The sequence below is a fragment of the Zonotrichia albicollis genome, chromosome Z, assembly GCF_047830755.1.
Source record: "Zonotrichia albicollis isolate bZonAlb1 chromosome Z, bZonAlb1.hap1, whole genome shotgun sequence".
Taxonomy (NCBI): domain Eukaryota; kingdom Metazoa; phylum Chordata; class Aves; order Passeriformes; family Passerellidae; genus Zonotrichia; species Zonotrichia albicollis.
Window position 1 is genome coordinate 55,539,426 of NC_133860.1, and position 17,701 is coordinate 55,557,126.

The 17,701-nt window shown below is 38.3% G+C and overlaps 1 protein-coding gene across 2 annotated transcripts in view; it reads left to right on the forward strand.

Moving 5' to 3' along the window:
* The window catches only part of NTRK2 (neurotrophic receptor tyrosine kinase 2), a 198,548-nt gene extending 182,360 nt beyond the window's left edge, over positions 1-16,188 (forward strand). For both annotated transcript variants that reach the window (XM_026795193.2, XM_005489802.4), the window contains 2 exons: positions 9,987-10,145; positions 10,849-16,188. In XM_026795193.2, coding sequence (XP_026650994.1) covers positions 9,987-10,145; positions 10,849-11,034 — 345 coding nt within the window. In that variant the 3' untranslated portion in view covers positions 11,035-16,188. The remainder of the gene's footprint in view (positions 1-9,986; positions 10,146-10,848) is intronic.
* Positions 16,189-17,701: the final 1,513 nt, after the last annotated feature.

Sequence of the window (17,701 nt, forward strand, 5' to 3'; positions counted from 1 at the left end):
TATATGTCAGATCTTCAGAGTCCCAAAATGCAGCAGTGCTGGTGCAGAATCCTAAATTCTTTCAAAGTTTACTCTGAGCTTCCTTAGTTCCCCAGGAACACCTGGTAATAAGCAAGTTAAGGAGGCTTTATATCAGAAAGCCAAACCTCTGCCCTGATGGCACACCATCGGTGAATGGATACAGCCAGGGAAGTTTCAGGGGGAATTTCTTACTAGATTAACACCCTCTGCCAATTCTGGCTTCTCAGGAGGTTATCCAGCTTTGTTTCACAGGCAGAAGGTAAGATGCTTCAGCCTCACAGGCAGAATTTAAAGCTCAGTGTTGGTGTTAAACAAATCCAGCCATGTGAATTCCAAGAACTATTGTATACACAATGCAGGATATTGTTTCCCAAATGGAAAATTACAGTAGACGGTAGAGATGAATACTGACAAGAAAAATGAAAAAAAAAAACAAAACAAAACCCAAATTAATATGAAACCAAACCCCAAATTTATGGTTCCAAGCCCTCTGCTTGTGCAAATTTTCTCTTTACACCAGTATAGGAATTTGTCCAAGAGCTATAAAATGAGTTCATCACTCCTTGGGCTACACTTTGGCTCTTGTATCCAAGAACAATATTTTAAGCATGGCTTGAGGAATAATTCAACATACGAATCTGATGAGAACAATTCAGGATTTTGCAAGCTCCTTAGGAATGAGGGTGATTTTTTTCCTCCAGTAATAGCAGTTACTTGTATTTTTAATGATTGTGTTGCATGTTGTTTGATGGATGCCTCATTTCAGAGGAAATGCTTGTTTCAAATCATAAAATGATGTTGTGGCACAAGTAAGGAGAGAAAAACTAGAATTCATGGAGGGAAAACAACAGAGAATTTTTTCTGTTCTACTTTAGTGAAACTTTTATCTTGTGTTTTCCAGTTTATGTAAACAAATTATGGCCCACAGAAAGTGTAAAGCAGAAAACATCATCAAGACTGCAGAAGGACAGGAATATGAGTACAAGGATCTTGTCATTGCCTTGTTTATTAGCGTCTGGGCGAAGGGGGAAGAGGCTGTCTTAAAAAATTCAAAGAACTGGCATATCTGAGACATTTCAGCTAGAAATTGTGATGCTCCCATGCAGTGTACTTTATAAAATATACTTTTGTGACTCACAAGGGAGAAATAGTGCTACAAACTAAGCTCTGTTGCTCCCCTTTTCTCCTGTGATGTAATTTGACAAGACCGAGAGAGCCAGACATGCTATGTTAACTTGCAGTAAATTTGAAGAAAAATGTGGTTTTCAGTAAAATATGGGAAAAAGTTGCAATCTTTAGTAACTAAGATGTAGCTTTCAGACTTGACAATAGCAGTAAGAATTTCCCAGTGAACACAGACTGTCTTATGTGGTGTGGTATTTGGCTTTCAGAGTCTCTGCTCAAGTTCCTGCAACTTGTTGATATTGACTATGCTGTTGATCTGGCATCTCATCACATTACACCTCCAACCCTCACCTGCAAAAGCAAAAGAGTTTTGAATTTGACACAGATTTGTAGAAGCCAGCTTTCCAGTGCATATTAAAGATTATTTTAAAAACCTCCTTAGCCCCAGTAGCCCAAACTACTTAGGATTAATATAAAAGTGGAATTTGATATATTATAAATCACTTTGAAAATCAGAAAGACAAGTAGCTGCAATTCATTAATATTGCATTGCAGAATTGTTTTGCTGTTGACTTGGACAGATTAGATGATCATCCTGGAGCCTGTGAGGACTTTAACATGAGTCATTCCAGCTGCTTGTCTGCTGGTACTTAATATCTCTCCTCATCTGCTGGTACAACCAGCAGACATTCAGATGTGGAAACAGTGGTAAGGTAAGGGATATAGTGGCAAGTTTTTGTAAGGACTTCAGTATCAGAGAACCTCACATGAGCTCTACTTTCTGAGCTGAAAGTCATGCCACCGGAGTGAACAGTAACTATTCTGTGGCATAACTTGGTACAGAAAATTAGGAGAATGCAGAGTGTTTTAGTAAGGAGGGGTCATCTGATTCAACAGATCTTCTCTGGCTTTTCCAATCTCCTTGCTTTTTCACTAAGATCCTGAATTCCTTTCTTCAGAAATGAATTTAGATCTATACTGAATTTACTGAAATACACTGTTCTAAGTGTCATTCCTTCCAATTTTCCACAGCCTATCTCCCTTTCTCTTAGCTTAGGTGTTTGTTTGTTGTTTAATACTAAAATACGTTGTCATTTTGAATCAAAAGACATTGTATTTTAAAGGAATAGACTTTTTTTGTTCATACACACTTCATCTGCAAAATCAAAATGCTGTTATCCATTCATTTTAAGTGCTGCAGATTTCTACTCAAGTTAACTTCACTTCTGTTTTTCTGATAAGAGATCTTTCTTTTAATCAGAGATGTGAATCACATCACCTTCTTTACAGCACTCATCTGATGTTACATCCAGTGCACTTCATCTTCTTTTCTTAGAAGTGTAAATGGCCTGTAGTGCAATAACTACTACAGTTTATTAATTATCCTATTTGTCTGGCCCAAATTGATATTGTGTTGTGTAAAACACAACAATAGGCACCATTTCTGTATCTGTTCAACTTAACATTTTAAGATATTTGGATGATGCTGAATTGCAAGATGCTCTAGATCATTGACCTATTTTAATTTCATGTGGTATCTCCTGTCATTCCATCTTTGTGCCAGAATTATTTCTAGCCCTGCATAAGCATTGCTGAGAGGTTTAGTAAGGACTGCATATTGCAATATGTGGCCCATCTATACGGAAACATACTAATAACTTCTCCAAAAGCCCTTCTAGTCCAGGATCCTGTCACTGTGAGAAACTGGTAACTGTGGAATAGTATAGAAACATGCTAAGCTCATATTAATATTTTCCTCAAGTACTCTCAGCCTCCAGCATCTACAGTTCCAGAGTTCCCTTGGCCAGAGACAATATCTTCATATTTGATAACCCTTGTCAGATTTTATACTTCATCAGTTTGTTTAATCACTTTTTGATCCCAAATAAACCTTCCACATTGGCAGTACCCCATGTCAGTGAGCTCCACAAGCAAATGTACATTAGGTGACAGGATGCCTCTTCTTGTTCATTATGAACCTGCCATTTACACATTTTTGGTACCTTCTGGTTGTTTTGTTACATGAACATCAGAGTAACTGGTCTTTCTTCATCTTCTCCATACTGCTCATGGTTTTATAGAGGCTAATGAGAAGAATTTTGTCTCCATGACACAAAATTGCCACACAATAATGAAGTGATATTGAGCAGCTGAAGAGAGAATTTACAGTGTAATAAATATTGTAGACCACGTTTCACTTTTCTGACAAAACCACTGATAGAGTTAATAAATAAGGGTTAAAGGTGAAAATGAAAGGACACATTTTTAGCTATTGTCTAATAATATGCCTTATTTTATAAATCAGTAACCTCTTGTATTGGAGTGGTAGGGCTTACTATGACTATGAAAATAATATATTGCTTTTCTGCAAGTAGACCCGCAGGACTGATATTTCAAGAGAAGACATTGACTTCATCTGCAAGGCCAGGGCATGAAAGAAATTAAAATAACAATTATTGATTTTTTTTTTCCTATGCTAAGAAAAACATTTACCAGCTTTATGAGGGGGAAAGAGCAGATGTTCAGCAAGAGAGGAGAGGTTTTCAATTTTAGCAATAAGACATGATAATTTTTGCAAAGAACATTTCTTTGCAGTTATATCATCCTGAGATAGGAAAACAAGTCAGAAGACCAAAATATAAATAGTGAAAAATACCCAAAAATGGCATTATCTTGCGAGTATACTGGATTTTTTTTTTTAGGAGAGGGTGAACAAATGATTCAAAAGATTCAGCTTCTTTCTAGTTTGACAGACTAAGGTGTGGTTTTGTTAAAGAGATTGAATATATACTTGTCACATGACTTTTAATTTGGACATATGCTGAAATATATTGCTGCACTCAAGTCTACCACCCTCAATTTCAAAAGGCCTGAAAACAGCAGGACTGTGGAAAGATGCACCAGACAAGCCTGACAGGACATTGGGACAGGATCAGGGCTGAACCCCTGACAGTCATTCAGCTTCATTGGGCTAACAAAGTGGAGAGATTACTTTTATTCTCTTGGCAGAAAAAGCATCACTAGTCTTTACAGAATATACAAAGTGCTATGACACATTACTGAAATGTCACTCTGCAGGAATCGTGGGAACATGGGAACGTGAAATGTTAATGAGGAAGTCTGTTTTCCAAGGCTATGCAATTGATTGCTGTGCTTTTTAGTGCATGAATTCAGAGTAATCTACTACTTAAAGCCAGAAATTAGGGGGAAAAAAGATAATCAGAAAAGGGTTATGTAATGGAATGCCTGCAAATGCTGGGATCTCCATTTGATGTCCCCCTCCAGGGGTGCTGGAGGCTCCCCAAACACGGTCACTGGCATTTAGGAGAAAGACTGTTCTGACTGGTCTTGTCCTGTCCCTTGTAAGCTGCTGCAGCACCCTGCAGCTGGGTCATGGAGCCCCAAAGCAACCCATCACCCCCAGCACCACAGCCCCCAGTGAACTCACAGTTAGACTGGGCTGCGGCTGGCATGCATTGCAATGGGGCAGCGAATCCCTCCTCATGGTACTCAGATGAATAAGCCATAAACCTGGTGTGAATTGATGAAATGGGCATCTTAGCAGCAGTACTGGTGGATTTGACTGAGGGTCAGAAGGTTCTGCAGAAGAGATCTTGATGGAGTGGCTTAAGGAGAGCTGCATGAGGTTCAACAAGGCAAAGTGCTGGGTTCTGCGCTTGGTTCACAACAACCCCATGCAGTGCCGCAGGCTGGGGGAGGAGTGCTTTAAATGATGTTCCGTAGAAAAAGACTTAGGGGTACTGGTCAGCAGCAGCTGAACATGAGCCAGCACACGCCCAGGTAGACAAGAAGGCCAATGACATCCAGGCCTGTATCAGAAATAGTGTGTCCACCAGGAGGAGGACAGTGATTGTCCCACTGTACTCCACACTGGTAAAGCCACACCCCAAATCCTGTGTCCAGCTCTGGGCCCCTTGCTCTGAGCTACTGAAGTGTGTCCAGAGCAGGGCAACAGGGCTGGTGAAGGGTCTGGAGCACAGGCCTTACAAGGAGCAGCTGAAGGAGCTGGGGTGTTTTTGTCTAGAGAGGAAGAAGCTGAAGGGAGAATTTATTGCTCTCTATAACTGCCTGAAAGGAAGTTGTAGTGAGGTGACGGTTGTTCTTTTCTACCATGTCTCAAGAGAAAGGATGAGAGGAAATGGCCTTAAATTACACCAGGGAAGGTTCAGATTAGAGAATAATTTTGCTCTGAAAGAGTAGTTAGGCACTGGAAAAAGTTGCCCAGAAAAATGGTGGAGTCACAGTCTCTGGAAGTGTTCAACGGGCATCTGGATGTGGCACTTGGGGACATGGTTTAGGGGTGATTATGGTGATGCTAGATGATCTAGAAGTAGATGATTTAACTAGATTATGAAATAGACGATCTTTCAGGTCTCTGACAACCTTGGAAAGTCTGTGTGATGATTCCACATCTGTGGAATAATCTGTGATTATTTCTTGTGCCTTTCCTGGCCTGTGGCTTGTGTCTTATCTGTGCAGCCCCACATACCCCTTGTGCCTTCCATATCTCTGTAGGTTGGCTTCCCCCAGCTACACCCACTGTCTTCTGTTTCCAGCAGGAATACAAGGCTTCATTTGGTTTTCTCTGTAAGAAAAACCATTCTTTCTTCTCTGTAAGAAAACCATTTTCTCACAATCATCAGACACAAGGTCTTGGATTTCTATGGCAGCTGGGCCATGAGGTTGGAATAGTGAACATTTCAGGGTATAGACTGATATATTTTTAATTGGAAGAACTTAAACTCTAAAATTAGAGGCCCTGCTTCAAGACTAAGACATGATCCTTCTATAGAAGGCCTAGAAGATTAATGTTTGCAAATAGATTAAAGCAATGTTCAAGGCCAACTTCTCTGGCACCTTTCAAAGTGCTAAATTCATTGAAAAGATGGCTGCTTAAAGTGGTGAGAAGTGTTAATGACATTGTGTAGTGGAAAGTGCAATATTTCATACATGGGACATTGTGGTAGCTTTTCCTTAGAAGAGCTGCTTTGGAGAACACAACAGCTCACTGATTGGGCATAGCAATCTCCTCCCTGTGGTTTGTTTGCACTTTGCAGAGGCTAATTCACCAGGTTTTCCAGCCCAGTATTGCTAGTAAAAGCAGCTAGTAAAAGCTAGCTAGAATATAGTGAAAGGCTGTAGCTGGGCAAGGGTGTAATTTCATAAATTGGCATATGGAAGTAAGTTCTTAAGCCTGTATTTCTCTGGAAGTACAATTCTAAATAAAACAGAATAAATAAAACAGAATTGTATGGTATTATGGTGATAATGCAGCTGCTTTCAGGTAAGTATCAAGAAAACCTACTCTAATTTGTGTACATAAAATGGTACACATACAGCTACATTGTGAATTTTAAAGTGGTAGCATATTAAATTAAAACTCTAATGCTTTTAATCCTGTCATAACTTTAGCTAGACTGAATATAAAGGCTTTATTTAGGCACAACTGTAGCCTGCACAGCACAAAACCATTTGAAATGTATGTGTATCAAGCAGCACTGAAGTTACAGTGTGCATGGCAGGGACTTTACACTGCAGAATACTGGTGATACCTGAGAGCTTTGTAATAACCTGCATTTCTTATTAAAGGATATGCTGAAGGCATCTCTTTGAAGCACTCAGAACCTTTAAACTTTGGTCAGTGAAGTAATGTTCTCATTCACTGGTTCCTCTTGGAAAAAACCTCCTAACCTTGTTGAGAGTATGGCAACAACAGCAAAAAGGCACCCCACCTCTCTTCACTGCTGCTATGGCACAACCCTTGGGCACTTGGACTCTTAAGATAAAAATCAAAAGAAGCTCTCAACAGACACAATTTGTTTCAGGCACCCTGCAAACAGTTGTGTCAAGTCCTGGGCTTCAGTTCAAAAAGCTCTGAAATATGTGCTTCACTTTAGGAATCCAGCTAGCAGAGCCCTTAATGCTTTTCTGAGCTGAGTGAGTGTTGACTCAGTAACCACTGACTTTTAATAGAGAAGGAAACATGCATTTTGAAGAAATGCCTTTGGCCCATACTTGTGGTTTCGGTGGAACTGAACTAAAGTGCAAGGTGCTCCAAGACCATGGGTAGATGCACAGTGTGCCATAGATGGTCAGTGTTGTCAAGGTTATCTTGTCTTCATTGCAGTGCCATCTGCCAAGAAGACCACCCTGTATATACTTTTGTTGATACCTTGAAAGGCAATAAATTCTATCTTCATAAAGATGTTGAGGTGTTTGAAGTAACATGAATGATAAGAGATGGAGAGACCTTAGGACTTCTCAGTACTGGTCAAGTCCTCTGTCCAGCGAACTCTTGTGCCTTCAGGGACATAAATGGATACAGCTCCAGGCAAGATGATCTGGGAAGAGCACCAATGAGCGCTGTGCCTCATGCTTACCTGTAAACCAAATTCTTGCTGTCAGTACTAACAAGTCAGTCTTGCTACAACTGCCAAGATAGACAGCTAGGTGTGTGATGTTACAGATCAGAGGTGATGTTACTCTAGAGGAGATTGTCCTTCATTTTCTTGAGTGGCATTGAAAACTCAGCATAGAATCCTACCAAAAATAGACTGGATCTGTAGTGAAAAAACTAAGAAGATTTGAAGAGTGGTTGGGTTTTTTTTAAATTGCTTTTTCAAAATCTCTTGATTTAAGATGTGACAAAAAAAAAAAGTAAGTCACGTATTTTATTGTCTATGGCTTTCATTAATTTTTAAGGGAATGAGTCAAAGAAATTGCTGAACAAAACCAGTAGCAGAGGTTATATGATGAGCAGATGTAAGAGCCATTTTAATATTTAATGAGACCAAAACATTCTCATCACTAACCATCTTTCATGGCACTTGCCTTTTGAATGGGTGTATGTGGCTGCATGTTTCTAAAGGACTAACATTTTTGTCTTTCTAATTAAAATACCTCTCAAGACTGGCTTAAAATTGGTGGTGTTTTGGAAGTGTTTGGTTGTCATGTCAGTTTAGCTTATGATAAGGTGGGAAACTGAGTGTTTGGTTGCATCTCAGCATATTGGTGTGTTCAAACTCCCCACATAATTGAGGGGCCTCTCAATCAAAGTAGATGAGAAATACCAAAGCACAGAGCCTTACAATCAGTCTATCTGACAGAGAGATAAACTGTTAACATAGAGACAAATGGGCCAAATTGGAAAAAGCACTTAAAAATGTGTATCCATTCTCTATCAGTGCAGTGCACAGGAACTGGGTCCCTTTTTAAATGGCTTGGATACCTGTGCATAGTGACCTGCATGGAGTCAGAAGCACATCCACAGTGTAGCCAGGAACTGAAACTGGGAGCCCTGCCTGTCATTCAACAACCTGTAAAGTAATATTCCTCCATCACTCACAAACATCTCATGTGGAGAGAGAAGAAAAAGGGCCTCATAATAAACTAAGTCTATGAACATTTTAGCATTACTTTCTGTTTCTATGATATCAGTAGTGAACATGGATATCACTGCTGATGAACGTGTAGCGATGCACAGGACTGAGCTCACATAGCCATTGCTGTGTGTTGTTGACAATTCAGTGTTATTGCAGCATTACCATAACTGGTAATGGATAACTGTGTGATTTAGAGATAATGTTAACCCTGACTGTTGAGTTTTTCTTCCATTTGTTGTTTGATCGTGAGAACAAGAAGACCATTATTTGTAACAAATGTTACATGGCAAAGGAGAAATTATATTTTGAATTGACAGAATCTTGAAAGGGTAAATGTGGTTTCATAACTACATATATATTCAGAAAGGAAAAGGAATTAATCAAGAATAAGATGTCCTTGAAAAAGCTTTCTTTTTTTTTTTTTTTTTAATCTTACTTGGAAATGTTCACACCTTTCATGGTACAAAAGTAACTAGCATATCTGCGTATCCGTATCACAGTATCTCAGCAGTTACACTGCTTAAAAATTACTTAAATAGATTTCTTTATTGATGCGATCCAACCAGAATAGGACATGCCAGGAACAATAAATTGTTTAGAACCTGGAAATCAAAAACTTCAAAAAATTTAGATTAAGGTTAGGAAATCTAAGTCTAAGGAAGTTTAATTTTCTGGGGAAATTTAAAAATGTTCTGAAAGCTCTCATAAAGTCATTAATTCAGGGAAAGTCCCATTCAAAAGGAGCTGATTTGAGGTAGAAACCTGTTATCTTATAAGTTGTTTATTATCAAGGGAATATATCCAAAGGACTGGTGTGTTTTGTTTTTGTTTTTTTTTTTTTAATGGACAGGATAGTTAACATGGAATAAAATAATTTGATATATTAACTGTGGAACTTAACAAGAGAAAATAGCATTTATTCAGAAAGTGGTTTTAATTCAGTCAAAATTAGGATATTCAACCATACAGGTCCAATCCTACCATTTCATACAGTCAGACCACGTTGTCTTCATGTATTTCAGTTGATGTTGCAGAGTTTCTAAGAGAATCATCTTTCCAGATTTCATTTAATGAATCTTTTTAGTTTCTTGAGTGTTAAAATAGAGAGTGAAACTGGCCTAATTCAAAGTTGGCTGGTAGTGTAATATAGAGTTTCCTCTTCCTTAGGGAGGGTGTGTCAAGTAAACATTAAAGATTAGTTCAGACTTCAGAAACAACATCTTTTGAGATTTTTGTTGAGGAACATATTGTGTGGTAGTGATTGTTCCTGGGGGAGAGGAGTTGGGACCATGGATCCCCATTCTTCAAAGGTCCTCAAAGTGAATATTACCAGATTGGAAAAAAAAAGAAACCACGGATTCTCCATGTTTATTGTCATCAGACTGTCTTGTGAGGGTCTGAAGAAACTATTTCTAATCTTTTTTTTTTTTTTCTCAGGTTGGGGGTCACACCATGCTGCCCATTCGTTGGATGCCTCCAGAGAGTATAATGTACAGGAAGTTCACCACAGAAAGTGATGTCTGGAGCCTGGGAGTTGTATTATGGGAAATCTTTACTTATGGCAAACAGCCATGGTATCAGCTCTCAAACAATGAGGTTTGTGTATTATATTCTCAAACTGAATTGGGAAAGCTGTTATGCTAATTATTGGTGCAGCTTCTCTGGAAAAAAGACAGCAACAAATTTATTTCTTAAAGAAGAGTTGGAATTTAATTGTTTCCTTTGCATAGCATCAAGTCTGCTCTGGGTAGACCATGAAACAATAAAAAGGACCTTAGCTATCTCCTGAACAGATGTATCATACATGGTACTCTTTCAGAGTGGTTGTCCTGAACCACAGACAGATTAGATTGAAGTAATCAAGATATCTCTTGATTTCTAGGAAGTCACAAGTATCCCCCTTCCAGAGATCAGCCACAGTGATATTCAGATGTTTGCAGAAGGTAGAGAGAAGGAGAGGCATTGATGCTCTATGAGCAGGTTGAAAATTTACGCTCCCTCTGAGGTGGTAGCTGGGTAGAGAGAAAAGCTATGGGATTAATTCCCAGCTCCAATTTCCTCATGTGTGGTCAATGTGGTAAACTTAACATGAGTGATGTGATTGGTCTTTGACCACTTACATTACAGTGAATTTTTCAGATTGTATATTGCTGCTCATACCTCTGCCTAGAAAAGCAGTCCTTTTCAGAGATGGCTGCATGGCAGCCACCAGTGAAGCTGCTGTAGTTAAAGTTAACTCTTCCATGGGTGAACTCTACGTAGCTAGCACAGCTGATCCTTTGCTTGTGATTTCTCATAGGTGATTGAGTGCATCACTCAGGGCCGAGTCCTGCAGCGACCTCGCACATGCCCAAAGGAAGTGTATGACTTGATGCTGGGCTGTTGGCAACGGGAGCCTCACATGAGGCTTAACATCAAAGAAATCCACTCCCTCCTTCAGAACTTGGCCAAGGCATCTCCAGTCTACTTGGATATTTTAGGCTAAAGTCTTCTAGCATTTCTTCTTCTGGGCTGCGGGAATGAATGTGTTCAACTGCCGCTGAACTACATTAAAATGTGTTCTTAACTTTGACAGTATTAATGACAAAGTTACGGAGAAGCTTTCAAAGGGCAAGCAATGTGTGCTTCTCCATCTGTAGACACAGTATTGACTTTTTAGACATTACCAAGATGTATCTTCTCTCTTTCTCTCAGTTTCTATCTTTTTTTTCCTTCTCTCCTGTCTTTCTAATCAATTTGGCTTCTGCATTATTGTAACTCTGCATAGACAAAGGCCTTAAAAATCCAATCTGTTATATCAGCAGACTCTTCAGTTTGCCCACCACAACTAACAATGCCTTGTTGTATTCATGCCTTTGATGTGGATGAAAAAAAGGGAAAAATATATTTGACTAAAACTTTGTGATTTCTGCTGTATAGCTACTGGGAGTTTCTATGGATTCACCTCATTTTTTTGCTTCAGCCTGTGGGTGGAAAAAGAAGACTGGTGTTCTGTACATGAAGAATGTTCTTTGCAGAGACAAAGCCAGATAGAAAGAAGACACTCTTGTGTGACACACTATCTGGAGGACCTTGGGAAATCAGGTGGCATCCAATCCTACATGAAAACACTGAAGTTATTTGATGGAAGACAAGAAGGGGTCTAGCCATTTCCCTGAAGAGTCTTTCTGAGGACTTAAGGAATTGTTTAAGGAGGTGCTTTGCCAGCACCATTCATTGCCAGAATCAAGGGAAACAAAATAAGATGCTGCCTGCACTGCACGCAATTGTGTTACAACATGATAAAGTAAACACATGCCCTTTTTTTGTCTTCTGGTAGGATATTGTCATGCCACTGGTGTAAAAATGTTCTCCAGCTAGTCTTTTTTAGTAAAGGCTGAAGCTAGATTTAGTTACATACAATATTAATTTCAAGATTACATGTTGGAACTAAGGATTTTGATAGGACAAACTATAAATGCTGAGGCAGGTATATCTTATGCTGTGCTTGTCCAGCAGCATATTCCTTCCTTCCTCAATCCTTTCTTTTTTCTTTTTTTAACCGTGCAAGCAAAACTGTGCATGGTCTTTGTCGATTAATGCCCTTTGTGCAGAAACAATCACTCATCTCGTAGTACACCCTAGTAGACATAGCAAACTCATAATGATATAACCTATATTTCATTAGAAGGGGCTAATGGAGGACATTAGCCATGTTAAAATGCCTTTACAATGTTATAGATATTATAGGCTGATATAACATGAATAATCTAAAGCACGGAGATCACTGGTTATGTTTGAGACATAGCAGGGGATAAAGATCTCTAGAAAAAAAAAAAATTTACTCTGTGGTTATGGCTTGCTATTCAGAGTGCAAAGATTCTGACCTCAGTGTCATTTTTGTATTGGTACTATTGCTGTCATAACCAACATAAACACTTTATTAAATAATTTATTTTATTGGCATTGTATGTGTACAACATTTGCATGGCCACTGTGTTGATGATCGCTGCATGAGCATACATGTTGTTTTTCAAACTAGAAGTTGACAATTTGAAATTTAGAGCTAGGATTATTTTTAATATGAATTCTTACAAATGAAACCTACCTTACCTATTCCTCAAGACTTCTGCCTCCCTCTGTGAGGGGGCGTTATTGCAAAAAAGTGATCTTTCTTTCCATTTTCTCTTTTTATTATTTCTTATTGATATGAGCCAGATCAAAATAGTCCATCTTCGTGTTGGGGATATTTTATTTAATAAATTAAGCATTTTATTTTTGTAAGTGTTCCCATAGCACATTTAATATATAATTTGCTCGCATGTATTATTTATTGAGGCACTTTAAGTTTTTCCTTCAGAAGCTTTTAGAGCTAGCTTTTAAAAATTCTGAAGATTTTCAGAATAAAACAGTTCACTGGACACTGATGAAGTTTTACCCTTCTCAATGTCATTGAAAAGGCAGCATTACAAATAAACATGACAGTGTAACTATAAAGCCATACTCAGTATTTCTTTAATAAACTAGATGTTATTTCTTAACTGCTACTGAACTGGAAACACATAAAAAGCCAGAGGAAGATTCCTACAAAATGGGCCTTAAGATTTTATCTAGACTGTCTTGGAAGTTCTCACAGAAAACTAGAAAAAGACTGAGCATCCAGTGAAACCCATTCTCTTGAGAATATGAATGTTATATTTTAAAGGAATTTGAAATTGATCTTCAAAATAACAGTGGTGGAAAAGAAAGATATCAGAGTCCTCTTACTGTGCAGTGGGAAGAGGGTGCAGTTGGTGGAGGGGGCTGCAAAGTTTCTACCTGCATATTCTGTCTTAGTTTCTTCTGAGAAAAAGGCATCTAAGATGATGCTTTTACTGTAAAAGAGTCTCCAGCCCAAAAGCAAGCAGGTGTGTTTTGCAAGCACTGAAAGAATGTATACCAAAAAACCACAAGACCCTGAAAATGTACTTAGTGGCGTCTTCTTTTTGGTTTACTAGTGAGACTTTTAGAGTCATTTCAGAGAATAAATAGTATTAAAATGCATTGTGCAATAACATAGCAGTTTGTTAAATTTCTAAAGGACCAAATGTTCTACAGAGCCACCACCTATAACCTTGACCTATATCATTAATGTTCTTGGTAGTGCATAAAATCTATAATCACAGTAGAAAAGCTGTAAACTGTAGCTATACATAGTTTGCGTTTGTTCATGAAATGATGGGTAAGTGTAGCAGAGTGAGCAGAGAAGAGGAAGAAATATGTTCAAATCACAATGAAGGGTGAGTATATGTGCATATTCATCATGCTTGCACTGTCAGGTAAATTGTGTACACTAAGTAATTATGACAATCAGGCTCATTTTAAAAGTCTTTCTGGACATAGGACTTTCTGTGCTATGAACTGACCATATATATATATATATAATATATGTGTGTTTGCATATGGCATATATATATATACACACACATAGCATATACATGTATGCCTATGTCTGTTGTATTTTACTTATGTATGTGCAGACATGCATGCACATTATGTATGGGCTGTGTGTATATGTATAAATTTACATACACCTCTGTTATTACAAATTATGATTAGAGTGCTATAAATAAATTGATAACGTCTGCTGAGTAACCAAATTTTTTTTCTTTTGATATTTCTTTTTCTATATTTGTAAGATTCAACTTTCTAACTGGTGTGCAGCAGAGGCAGTGCTAGAATGCCAGAGATTTAACAACAAGCACTTTTCTTCCCCAGATGATTGCAGAAAAGCATTTCTTCCATTCCCATCTCACTTGTTGATTTTCACAATGAAATTAACAGATAAGCTTCCAAGCTCAGAAAACAGAGTTTGTTTTACTGTCTTTTCTGGGTTTGTGCTCCTGTTGTTTTATTGTTCTAGCACAATAGTGCAGCTCCATTAGCATTTTGTACTTGCCTGCAGTAACTAAATAATTCCAAGAATGAGCTGGACTATTCACACTGCAACATGACTTGGAGAACAAGAACACTGACATTCAGGAGTAATAATAGTAGCATTCATCGCACTCTGTCCTTCAGTCTCAATAGATCTGCAAAACTCAGAACTGACTGTGGAGAAAGACACTTGTAAAGAAACAGCATCCCATGATGCCTGATGGAGTGTACACTTTCTAAAGGACTGCATTCATTTTGACCTGTAAAGCAAAATATCTATATATTGTCTACAGGTTAATAAGTAACTGCTTATTTTTGATCTTGTTTTTTTTTTTTCCCTTGCTATTTTTTATCATTTTCTTTCCTTCTTTCTCTTTTCTTGTCTTTCCTCCTTTTTTCCTTCTCTTTTATTTCTTTCTTTCCCTCTCTTTTTCTTTCTGTCTGTACCCTCCTCACCTCTATAAGAGATTGTGGTCAACGTAGACTTTTACAAAACACTTTGAAAAGAAATTAAATAACCCAAATGACTAAGGTATAATGTATATGTGCTAGAACTAGTCCGCATTTGGGTTGTTGCGGCCTGTAACTGAATTTCCAATACTGCTATAAAATGTGGGGGAGGGGAGAAGGGAGGGACTGGAGAGGAAGTTAGGTTGGGATTGCTAAAGAGAGATGAAGGTTTTGATAGCACAGGAAGTTGTATCTTCTTTTTGTGAGGGCTGGAATAAACCACTGCTTCTTTGAATAAAAGGTCCTTTAGAGCCTTAGTTAAAACACCTTGGGCAGGGTGGGGGGAAGTGTTGTTCATCACAAATATGAAGCAAAAAAAAGAAAAAAGTCTAAATGTTGCATGGAAAACACTGTGAAATTCACAATAGCAACCAAGTGACTATTTTGCCATCTTTTAAACATATGTCTCAGGAGAAGAAATGGGAAATGATGGGTGTGTTATTTTTCCGTCTATGCATTCTGCACAAGATCTGTGGGGATTTTTTGTTTGCTTGTAGAAGGTTCTGAGTGATGACTGGCTGATGTTTTATAAACACTGAATATTTGAGCAAAGATTATGGAAGCTGCTAGTAAGTGAGGCCATTGATTGAAATATGTGAGAAAACAGAACAAATCAAATCTATCCAGAGGCCTAATTCTTGCAGCTTATGTGTATCTTTCTGTAACTTGTAGAAAAGCACCTAAGAATGTTTTATATACAAATAATTTAATTTAACATTTATGTTTAACTGAATCACCAATAGAGAGAGAATCAATTAATTATGAAATATTTGTCCCAGCCCTTCTCTCCACCTATAATTTATGTGTATATATTCTAGATATCACTCCGTTTGTCATTTTAGGTAAAGAGGAAGATATCTACATACAAATATAAATCTCTATATTGTCACCAAATTGTGACCTGGTGTGTAGAGCTATCTTTCTCCTTTCTTTTTTTTGCCTTTTTTAAAAAAAATTATTTAATGTGATGTCTCTGTGGAAATATTTAGTGGTTCTTGTTTTGCAGTTTGTTACAAGTAGTCATTGCTTTAAAACTTTCATTGCATCTTGGCTGATTTCAAAGTGATGCCTAGGTATCAGTGTTAAAAGTTTTGTTCGTGAATCATGTGACCAGCTTCTCTCAACATGACATGGAAAGTCTCTTGTATTACAGTGTATTTAATAAAAATGATGTCTTACAATAAACAATGTCATCCAAAAGAAAGATAAAATTATTACTTTAAAACACTAAAAATTTTATGTGGTGTTGTGTGTTGTTTTCTGTTGTTTGAATGCCTTTATTTACCTCTATTCTTTTTAGGATGAAATGAAGGAAACGTTTCGTATGCTTAGAAGCATGGCAATTTTGCACTCTAAAACTGCGAAGCAAAAGCAGCTTGCTGAACTTGTAGTTCATGGAAGAGTTGACCAAAATTAATAGGACTAAAGAATGGCCATCCTAATGGTAGACACATTTTTTTGGTCTTCAGTATCCAAAGGAAGGTCCTATTTGAATTCTTGTTCATTTGAGCAGCTGGCAGCAAACATCTGCTTATCTTCTAGCAGAAGCAGGCCTTCAGGAATTTTCTGGCACTTTCCTAAAAGTGTCCTTCAAACTGCAGCCCTGTTAAAAATGTAGTTTTTTTCTTTTTAACTCATGTTAGTCTACTATGAATATATTGTGAACAAATATATCATTAAATTCAAGTCCTTGATTAAGATTCAGAACATGGACAATCAAAGGAAGGTTCAGCAACTTTATTAGTGATCCCTCCATAATCTGGCTTGATCTCAATCAAGCCCTTCAAGGCCAGAGTAAAACAATACAAGACCCACTTTGTGAATGTATGTGCTTCCTTCTGCCAAGAGACCTCTTTAAGATAGATGAGCTGGCTATAAGCATTCAAAAGGTCAAAGGAAAATAATCTACTGAGAAGAAGCCTCAGGATGAAATCTGTCTAAAACTGAAAATATCATTAAAACACACTAAAAATTTTTGTTGACAGTTCATGTAGCGGCTTAGAAATGCCTTACCTGCTTTCATGGTAAAATCCTGATGCCTTCTGGATTTGTTGGGTTTTTGCTATCCAAAAAATAAACACCTCTCTGCAGGCAACAGGTTGTGATGAAGTCTCTTTGGGAGCAGTGAGAGCTCCAGAAACCCCCAGCATATAGCATCATCCTGCAGTCACATCAGCATGGGTGCAATAGCCTGCACACACTCCACCCCCATTCCCTTTCTCCAGGGATTTTTAAGGCTAGGGGGATGTAGCTGCAGCAGGGACAGGACATTGCCACTCCTCATGGTGCTTTTGCACCTAAGACACAGATGAGCCAGCAGGGCCCATGGAGTGCCTCAGCAGTACATTCAGAATTTTTGCAGCAATACAGCAAGGACCTCTCCTGTGCAGCCCAGCCTACTCAAGACTCCACTTTAAGTTTCTGCTCCCTGGCAACCATCCTGTACCCACAGAGTCCCATTGCTCTTTTTAGCTCAATCCCAGATGGGCCCTTGGGCAGGCAAGAAGTGTTGAAGCACTTGCTCATCACTTGGTCACTCAAAGGAGAAGAGTTTTGTATCTTCTGCTTTTCTCACCTAGGCACGTACGGCCCTGCAGCATGCAGTGTGTATCAGAGCAGAGGTTCAGTTTAAAAGCAGTGACTGGTGCCATTTTTGTTGCCTTCTGTTCACTGCAACTGTAAGGGTAAAGGTGTTTGTTCAGGTTGCACAACAGGCTTGTTAAAGACTAATGAGCTCCTGAAGTTCC